General features: G+C 41.9%; 1 protein-coding gene across 1 annotated transcript; it reads left to right on the forward strand.

Moving 5' to 3' along the window:
* Positions 1-101: 101 nt before the first annotated feature.
* Positions 102-8,756, forward strand: LOC116352785 (zinc finger protein 664-like). Its single transcript, XM_031820283.1, has 2 exons — positions 102-736; positions 7,263-8,756. Exons 1-2 carry the CDS (start codon positions 340-342, stop codon positions 8,231-8,233), a joined length of 1,368 nt encoding a protein of 455 aa, XP_031676143.1. The 5' UTR covers positions 102-339; the 3' UTR covers positions 8,234-8,756.
* The last annotated feature ends 1,494 nt before the right edge of the window (positions 8,757-10,250 follow it).

Consider the following 10,250-nt stretch of genomic DNA (forward strand, 5'->3'; position numbering starts at 1 on the left):
AAATAAAATAGATCCATTTTCTCTCAACTGCGTTACCCACTCCAGTCAGCATATGGCGGTCTGAGACTTTAAGGCGATGCTGCTGGTGTGACGTATAATGTGGTGGACGGAACGCTTCTTTCAACAGCAGCAACAGTTAGTCAGACACCTCGGTAGCTTGATAGACAAAATAGACGAACCAATAAAGCTCTTTAGACGGGTTCGCATAGCCACTGTGTTTTAAACACAATTCTGTCGTCTAGTTAGTTATCCCATTTAATTTCATATTTACGGTGTTGTTATTAGTCAGCTAGCGCCTGGTTAAGTTAGCATTAGCCTAGCTAGCTAACATCCCCGACCATGAGTTCACCAAGCTACTCTCCTCCTGCTGAAGAAGAGGAGGTCTGCTGTATGGAGAAAGAAGCTCTCGTGAAAGAGGAGGAGGAAGAGGAGGTTGTTACAATACAAAAACAAGTAGAGGGTGAGACTGTTACAGTGAAAGAAGAAGAGAAAGACGTTTCCGTTAAAGAAGAGGAAGACTCGTTCAGAGTGAAAGAGGAGGAGGATGTTACAGTAAAAGAAGAGGATGTTGCTGTTTTTGGAGTAAAGGAAGGAGAGATGATTGTCACACTGAAAAAGGAGGAAGAAGAGGAGGAAACTGGATATCTGGGACCGGTTTCCCAAACGCATCTTATTAAGGTGTCCGATGGTTCTAGCCGTAAAATGGTTTTGAGAAACCGTTCCTCGATTTACACTAGTAAGTACTGTCTTAAAAACAGAGGCACAAACTCTGCAGTTGTTGAACTGATGAGTGGTGTTAAAGGGGAAATATGCAATTGCTACATCCATATTTTCACTTTTAAATGATTGATGTATAGCCAGTGGTCAGTCCTTGCATCCATAGGTTCAAACATCTTGGCGTAACAGTTATAAGGTGTTGGCTTGACCCAGGTTTGAGTTCAGCTCAGTCCCTCCCCCTGAATTCACTACACTAGGAATACAAGGACTGGCCATCCATGATGTCATAATGATAGTTTAACCAGGTTTCTAGGCTATATAGTATATTCTAGAATTAATCTATGATGTCATAATGAGGCTATACAGTGTTAGTTTACAAACAATGGAGTTATACAAGCTTATGTTTTGGTTTCTGATGGGAAATACAGTTGAAACATTTGAGGCATTTATAAGTTCTATTCTTCAGTAGTCAATGGCTATTATGATGTCATAATGATATCATGTCTGACCCCATTTAGTCATCTGGTCGATTGTTTGGTCGACAGGCTGTTGGTCGACCAAGATTGTTTTTGTCCCAACAGTCTCAAATATATAGGTATGTACGTACGGTCACTATGGCGACGAGGTCTTCCCATGCACTTATTAATGAAGCCGTTGACTGATGTGGTAAACTCCTAAAGGCCACCGGATTAATCCCTGAACATATTCCGTTCTGTTCTAGTTGAACCAGTCATGTCGCTTAGCAACCGCTTCATCGGACCACTTCCTTATTGAACCCGTACTTCCTGTTTCAGTTTCGACTTATAATCAGGAGGATAGAGTTATGTTGATATTTACCAGATGGAGGCTGAGGGAGGGGCTTTGTATGTGTCTCTGTGTGTGGAGTAAAGGTCGATCTAGAGGTCCCCCCCCCCCCTCTAGTTGCACAGGTAGAAATAACATGAAATCACCTGAGTGGCCTCTGGATGAGTGTTTTCTAGAGGTCCCCCCCCCCCTCTAGTTGCACAGGTAGAAATAACATGAAATCACCTGAGTGGCCCCTGGATGAGTGATGAGTGTTTTCTAGAGGTCCCCCCACCACCTCTAGTTGCACAGGTAGAAATAACATGAAATCACCTGAGTGGCCCCTGGATTAGTGTTTTCTAGAGGTCCCCCCCCTCTAGTTGCACAGGTAGAAATAACATGAAATCACCTGAGTGGCCCCTGGATGAGTGTTTTCTAGAGGTCCCCCCCCCCCCACCTCTAGTTGCACAGGTAGAAATAACATCAAATCACCTGAGTGGCCTCTGGATGAGTGTTTTTTAGAGGCCCCCCCCTCTAGTTGCACAGGTAGAAATAACATGAAATCACCTGAGTGGCCCCTGGATGAGTGATGAGTGTTTTTTAGAGGTCTACCCCCCCCCCCCCCCCCTCTAGTTGCACAGGTAGAAATAACATGAAATCACCTGAGTGGCCCCTGGATGAGTGTTTTCTTGTTTGCTTATGGCCCTATACAACGCGTTGAGTGTGGTGTTAGTGCCGGCATTATTTTGTGGTGGTAAATAGACAGCTAAGAAAAATACAGATGTAAACTCTCTTGGTAAATAGTCTGGTCTACACATACCATGAGGTATTCAACATACAACACTTTAAAAAATATATACTTTATTTAACTAGGCAAGATGTTTACCTTGTCAGCTCGGGGATTCGATGTAGCAACCTTTCGGTTACTGGCCCAACGCTCTAACCACTAGGCTACCTACCGCCCCATCAGATCCTTTGAGTAACTTTGGTTATGATATGAACAAATTCATCTAACCCGAAAGCATATTTTTTCTGCCCTTTGGACCAGGACATGTAATGTCCATGGTCTCTTCATTGCAAAAGTTCTGATCTTAAAAACTGGGGCGGCAGAGTAGCCTAGTGGTTAGAGCGTTGGACTAGTAACCAGAAGGTTGCAAATTCAAATCCCCCATCCTGACAAGGTTGGGGCGGCAGGGTAGCCTAGTGGTTAGAGCGTTGGACTAGTAACCGGAAGGTTGCAAGTTCGAATCCCCGAGCTGACAAGGTACAAATCTGTCGTTCTGCCCCTGAACAGGCAGTTAACCCACTGTTCCTAGGCCGTCATTGAAAATAAGAATTTGTAACTGACTTGCCTAGTGAAATAAATAATATATACGCCTAGGTCTAGATATTGTTTTGACATTCTTGTGTTCTAGGTTTTTCCTAATTGTAATCTACTACCTTTCGTACTTGAAGTGAATGAAGTATTTTATTGTTGACATCTTTGTTTTTTAGTCCTCACTGCTTTATCACATGGCCACATTCTCATGTTCCAATGTGAATTCTTTAAGAGATGGGCGGGTCTAAGGCTCTAGAGGGAGTGAAAGATGATAAATGGGCGTGAACAAAGAGCAGCACTGAAGATATACAGCAATAGACAATGTAGTAATGATAATGGTTTGCCTAATGGGGGAACCTGGTGAGATAAATACTGTTAATGGTTTGCCTAATGGGGGAACCTGGTGAGATACATACTGTTAATGGTTTGCCTAATGGGGGAACCTGGTGATAAATACTGTTAATGGTTTGCCTAATGGGGGAACCTGGTGAGATAAATACTGTTAATGGTTTGCTCAATGGGGGAACCTGGTGAGATACATTACTTCCTCACGTTAGAATGCCCTTTTTGTCCTGAATAGGATTCTGAATGTAATTTTTTAAAATCTACATTACTTCCTCATGTTAGAATGCCCTTTTTGTCCTGAATGGGATTAGAAGCTCTGAGTCATTACCTCCTCATGTTCTCCTCCAATCACAGTGTATGATACCATGTAGAAGCTCTGAGTCATTACTTCCTCATGTTCTCCTCCAATCACAGTGTATGATACCATGTAGAAGCTCTGAGTCATTACTTCCTCATGTTCTCCTCCAATCACAGTGTATGATACCATGTAGAAGCTCTGAGCCATTACTTCCTCATGTTTCCTCCAATCACAGTGTATGATACCATGTAGAAGCTCTGAGTCATTACTTCCTCATGTTCTCCTCCAATCACAGTGTATGATACCATGTAGAAGCTCTGAGTCATTACTTCCTCATGTTCTCCTCCAATCACAGTGTATGATACCATGTAGAAGCTCTGAGTCCTTACTTCCTCATGTTTCCTCCAATCACAGTGTATGATACCATGTAGAAGCTCTGAGTCATTACTTCCTCATGTTCTCCTCCAATCACAGTGTATGATACCATGTAGAAGCTCTGAGTCATTACTTCCTCATGTTTCCTCCAATCACAGTGTATGATACCATGTAGAAGCTCTGAGTCCTTACTTCCTCATGTTCTCCTCCAATCACAGTGTATGATACCATGTAGAAGCTCTGAGTCATTACTTCCTCGTGTTCTCCTCCAATCACAGTGTATGATACCATGTAGAAGCTCTGAGTCATTACTTCCTCGTGTTCTCCTCCAATCACAGTGTATGATACCATGTAGAAGCTCTGAGTCATTACTTCCTCGTGTTCTCCTCCAATCACAGTGTATGATACCATGTAGAAGCTCTGAGCCATTACTTCCTCATGTTCTCCTCCAATCACAGTGTATGATACCATGTAGAAGCTCTGAGTCATTACTTCCTCATGTTCTCCTCCAATCACAGTGTATGATACCATGTAGAAGCTCTGAGTCATTACTTCCTCATGTTTCCTCCAATCACAGTGTATGATACCATGTAGAAGCTCTGAGTCATTACTTCCTCGTGTTCTCCTCCAATCACAGTGTATGATACCATGTAGAAGCTCTGAGCCATTACTTCCTCATGTTCTCCTCCAATCACAGTGTATGATACCATGTAGAAGCTCTGAGTCATTACTTCCTCATGTTCTCCTCCAATCACAGTGTATGATACCATGTAGAAGCTCTGAGTCATTACTTCCTCATGTTCTCCTCCAATCACAGTGTATGATACCATGTAGAAGCTCTGAGTCATTACTTCCTCATGTTCTCCTCCAATCACAGTGTATGATACCATGTAGAAGCTCTGAGTCATTACTTCCTCATGTTCTCCTCCAATCACAGTGTATGATACCATGTAGAAGCTCTGAGTCATTACTTCCTCATGTTCTCCTCCAATCACAGTGTATGATACCATGTAGAAGCTCTGAGTCATTACTTCCTCATGTTCTCCTCCAATCACAGTGTATGATACCATGTAGAAGCTCTGAGTCATTACTTCCTCATGTTCTCCTCCAATCACAGTGTATGATACCATGTAGAAGCTCTGAGTCATTACTTCCTCATGTTCTCCTCCAATCACAGTGTATGATACCATGTAGAAGCTCTGAGTCATTACTTCCTCATGTTCTCCTCCAATCACAGTGTATGATACCATGTAGAAGCTCTGAGTCATTACTTCCTCATGTTCTCCTCCAATCACAGTGTATGATACCATGTAGAAGCTCTGAGTCATTACTTCCTCATGTTCTCCTCCAATCACAGTGTATGACACCATGTAGAAGCTCTGAGTCATTACTTCCTCATGTTCTCCTCCAATCACAGTGTATGATACCATGTAGAAGCTCTGAGTCATTACTTCCTCATGTTCTCCTCCAATCACAGTGTATGATACCATGTAGAAGCTCTGAGTCATTACTTCCTCATGTTCTCCTCCAATCACAGTGTATGATACCATGTAGAAGCTCTGAGTCATTACTTCCTCATGTTCTCCTCCAATCACAGTGTATGATACCATGTAGAAGCTCTGAGTCATTACTTCCTCATGTTCTCCTCCAATCACAGTGTATGATACCATGTAGAAGCTCTGAGTCATTACTTCCTCATGTTTCCTCCAATCACAGTGTATGATACCATGTAGAAGCTCTGAGTCATTACTTCCTCATGTTCTCCTCCAATCACAGTGTATGATACCATGTAGAAGCTCTGAGTCATTACTTCCTCATGTTCTCCTCCAATCACAGTGTATGATACCATGTAGAAGCTCTGAGTCATTACTTCCTCATGTTCTCCTCCAATCACAGTGTATGATACCATGTAGAAGCTCTGAGTCATTACTTCCTCATGTTCTCCTCCAATCACAGTGTATGATACCATGTAGAAGCTCTGAGTCCTTACTTCCTCATGTTTCCTCCAATCACAGTGTATGATACCATGTAGAAGCTCTGAGTCATTACTTCCTCATGTTCTCCTCCAATCACAGTGTATGATACCATGTAGAAGCTCTGAGTCATTACTTCCTCATGTTCTCCTCCAATCACAGTGTATGATACCATGTAGAAGCTCTGAGTCATTACTTCCTCATGTTCTCCTCCAATCACAGTGTATGATACCATGTGGAAGCTCTGAGTCATTACTTCCTCATGTTCTCCTCCAATCACAGTGTATGACACCATGTAGAAGCTCTGAGTCATTACTTCCTCGTGTTCTCCTCCAATCACAGTGTATGATACCATGTAGAAGCTCTGAGTCATTACTTCCTCATGTTCTCCTCCAATCACAGTGTATGACACCATGTAGAAGCTCTGAGTCATTACTTCCTCATGTTCTCCTCCAATCACAGTGTATGATACCATGTAGAAGCTGAGTCATTACTTCCTCATGTTCTCCTCCAATCACAGTGTATGATACCATGTAGAAGCTCTGAGTCATTACTTCCTCATGTTCTCCTCCAATCACAGTGTATGATACCATGTAGAAGCTCTGAGTCATTACTTCCTCATGTTCTCCTCCAATCACAGTGTATGATACCATGTAGAAGCTCTGAGTCATTACTTCCTCATGTTCTCCTCCAATCACAGTGTATGATACCATGTAGAAGCTCTGAGTCATTACTTCCTCATGTTCTCCTCCAATCACAGTGTATGATACCATGTAGAAGTTCTGAGTCATTACTTCCTCATGTTCTCCTCCAATCACAGTGTATGATACCATGTAGAAGCTCTGAGTCATTACTTCCTCATGTTCTCCTCCAATCACAGTGTATGATACCATGTAGAAGCTCTGAGTCATTACTTCCTCATGTTCTCCTCCAATCACAGTGTATGATACCATGTAGAAGCTCTGAGTCATTACTTCCTCATGTTCTCCTCCAATCACAGTGTATGACACCATGTAGAAGCTCTGAGCCATTACTTCCTCATGTTCTCCTCCAATCACAGTGTATGACACCATGTAGAAGCTCAGTCTGTACTTTTATCCAATGTAAAAAATAAACACCATTTAAAATGTTGCTACATAAGACTGAATAGAGACGGCGGGTCACATATTTGGTTGTGAAAATTGCAAAATACCTATTTTGGATGCAGAAGTTGTTAGCTTGAATGCTAATGCTCATTGACAGACTGGTAGCAAAGCTAGCCAATGAGCATTTTACTGGTTGAAGTTGAAGTGTTTTTTTAAAAGTATAAAGCAGTTGATTTGCAACAATGACACAAACATTGTTATTATATATATATATATTATATACCTTAACATTACCTTAGCTCAAATAAACAGTGGATTTCTGCTGTTGTGGGCCTTTAATCATCTGTCTGATTTTGTTGCTCACACAGGAGAGAGACAGAACTACCATGGATCCTCTGGGGAGCCCCAACTACATCACAAAGCTGACGAGGCAGAGAAGAGTCTCTCCACTTCAGAACATCTCAAATTCCAGCAGAGACCCACAGGAATGAAACCTTACCACTGCTCTGTCTGTGGGAAGAGTTACTCAAGATCAGATTCACTAAAAGCACACCAGAGAATTCACACTGGAGAGAAACCTTATAGCTGTTCTCAATGTGGGAAGAGTTTTACTACATCTAGCCGTCTGACTATACACCAGAGAATACACACAGGAGATAAATCTTTCCACTGCTCAGACTGTGGGAAGAGTTACTCAAGATCAGAGTCACTAAACACACACCAGAGAATTCACACTGGAGAGAAACCTTATAGCTGTGGTCATTGTGGGAAGGGTTTTACTACATCTAGCAAGCTGACTATACACCAGAGAATACACACAGGAGATAAATCTTTCCACTGCGCAGACTGTGGGAAGAGTTTTCTGATATCAGGACATTTAAAATCACACCAGAGAATACACACAGGAGAGAAACCGTATAGCTGTGATCAATGTGGGAAGAGGTTTAGTCACTTAAGCAGCCTGATAGTTCACCGGAGAACACACACAGGAGAGAAACCTTATAGCTGTGATCAATGTGGGAAGAGTTTTACTCAGTCTAGTCAGCTGACTAGGCACCAGAGAACACACACAGGAGAGAAATATTTTAGCTGTGATCAATGTGGGAAGACTTTTACTGAGCCTGGTAACTTGACTAAGCATCAGAGAACACACACAGGAGAGAAACCATATAGCTGTGATCAATGTGGGAAGAGTTTTACTGAGTCTGGTAACTTGACTAAGCACCAGAGAAGACACTCAGGAGAGAAGTCACATAGTTGTGATCAATGTGACAAGAGATACTATGATAATCGATCTCTGATTAAACATCAGAAAATACATGAAGGAGTTGTTTCATGATATCAATGAAATGATGTCACAATGTAGAATGTTTTAACATGGTTGGATTATCTTAATGATGTCACAATGTAGAACCCTAAACGTTTATCTCCTGTTCTATTGATTTCAGCATGATATGAATATTAGCCTCATAAGGGGGAAAATCCAGCCTCTGAAATGAAAGAGTACTATTTATTTGATTAACAAAAAAAGGAGTTGTTACCACATTGGCATCGCACTATTTGAGTTTTTTTTTTTATCCTCTTATGTTTTGTTGTCTAGTAAATATTTTGTTCGTCCATGTCTGAAATGTGCTATATAAATAAATCTTGATATACATTTTCAAATTGCAAAACAAATTAACCCAATGACCGACTTCAACGAATCCAGTGGATTTTTGTTGAAAAGGAAAAATGTTGAAATCAACAATATGTCAAAGGCTTCAACTCCTGAAAACTGAAACAAACAGATCAATCCCACTTTTCCAGCCTGCTGAAGGCGTGGTGGAGTGGTAAACACCACCCCCGGCTCTACCAGGGGCTTGAGGTGGTCTCCCACAGCTCTGCTTATGTCACGTTCTGTGGTCTTGCAGTTCCATTTCTTGACTGCCCCTGCAACACAGAAAGAAACACATTTAATAATATTATATAAGACACTCAAAGTAATGGATATGGAGCATCTACGGCCTCAGTTACACCTGGCACCTAAATGTGACCGCTAAGGGGACATAAATATTTACCATCTAAACCATGTGTGACCTCTCACCTCTCTGGCTGTAGAAGTGTTCTTCCTAACCAGTCCCTCAACAGCTCTCTGACTGAGCTCCACCCTCACTGGGTCTTCAGAGGAGAGGAAGGCTGAGGAGGGATGGAAGGATGAATGGATCAGTCAGTCAATAAAGTGTAGAGCTGCTGTCTGACAAAATCACTATTTTAGTAGTTCATTAAAGGAAATAAGGCTTTATGACTGCTGAATACCAACTATTAATCACTTAGATCATGTATTTTCAGGTAGAGATAGATCCTTGGGACGTCACGAGCCCGTTGAAGTTGACATTTACAATGGTTAAGGTAGGGTTTAGGGTAGGGATGTCCCAAGGATCCCAGATAGCATTGACTATTGTGCAGTCAACAAGTCAGTAATATAAAGAGAGTGTTGATCATCTTAAATGTCTGTCTCCCACCCATGGAGAGACCTTTATACTGTATCCAGGGTTGGGTAGGTTACTTTCTAAATGTAATCTGTTAGTTACTAGTTACCTGTCTAAAAGTGTCATCAGTAATCTGTTAGTTACTAGTTACCTGTCTAAAAGTGTCATCAGTAACGTAACTGCTGGATTCCCCAAACTCACAAATGTAATCTGATTACTTTTAGATTACTTTCTCCTTAAGAGGTTTGTACCACCAACAAATCTGATTTGCTAACCCTAATGCCTAACCCTAACCTTAACCATACTGCTAACCCTAATGCCTAACCCTAACCTTAACCATACTGCTAACCCTAAAAAAACAGTTCAAATTCAGAAAAACCCTTGAATGAGTAGGTGTGTCCAAACTTTTGACTGGTACTGTATTAGTAATCTATATACAGGGGGTACCAGTATAGAGTCAGTGTGGAGGCTAAATACAGGGGGTACTGGTACAGAGTCAATGTGGAGACTATATACAGGGGGTTCCAGTACAGAGTCAATGTGGAGGCTATATACAGGGGGTACCAGTACAGAGTCAATGTGGAGACTATATACAGGGGGTACTGGTACAGAGTCAATGTGGAGACTATATACAGGGGGGTACTGGTACAGAGTCAATGTGGAGACTAGATACAGGTGGGTACTGGTACAGAGTCAATGTGGAGACTATATACAGGGGGGTACTGGTACAGAGTCAATGTGGAGGCTATATACAGGGGGGTACTGGTACAGAGTCAATGTGGAGACTATATACAGGGGGGTACTGGTACAGAGTCAATGTGGAGACTATATACAGGGGGGTACTGGTACAGAGTCAATGTGGAGACTATATACAGGGGGGTACTGGTA

The sequence above is a fragment of the Oncorhynchus kisutch genome, unplaced genomic scaffold (genome assembly GCF_002021735.2).
Source record: "Oncorhynchus kisutch isolate 150728-3 unplaced genomic scaffold, Okis_V2 scaffold3219, whole genome shotgun sequence".
NCBI classification, from domain to species: Eukaryota; Metazoa; Chordata; class Actinopteri; order Salmoniformes; family Salmonidae; genus Oncorhynchus; species Oncorhynchus kisutch.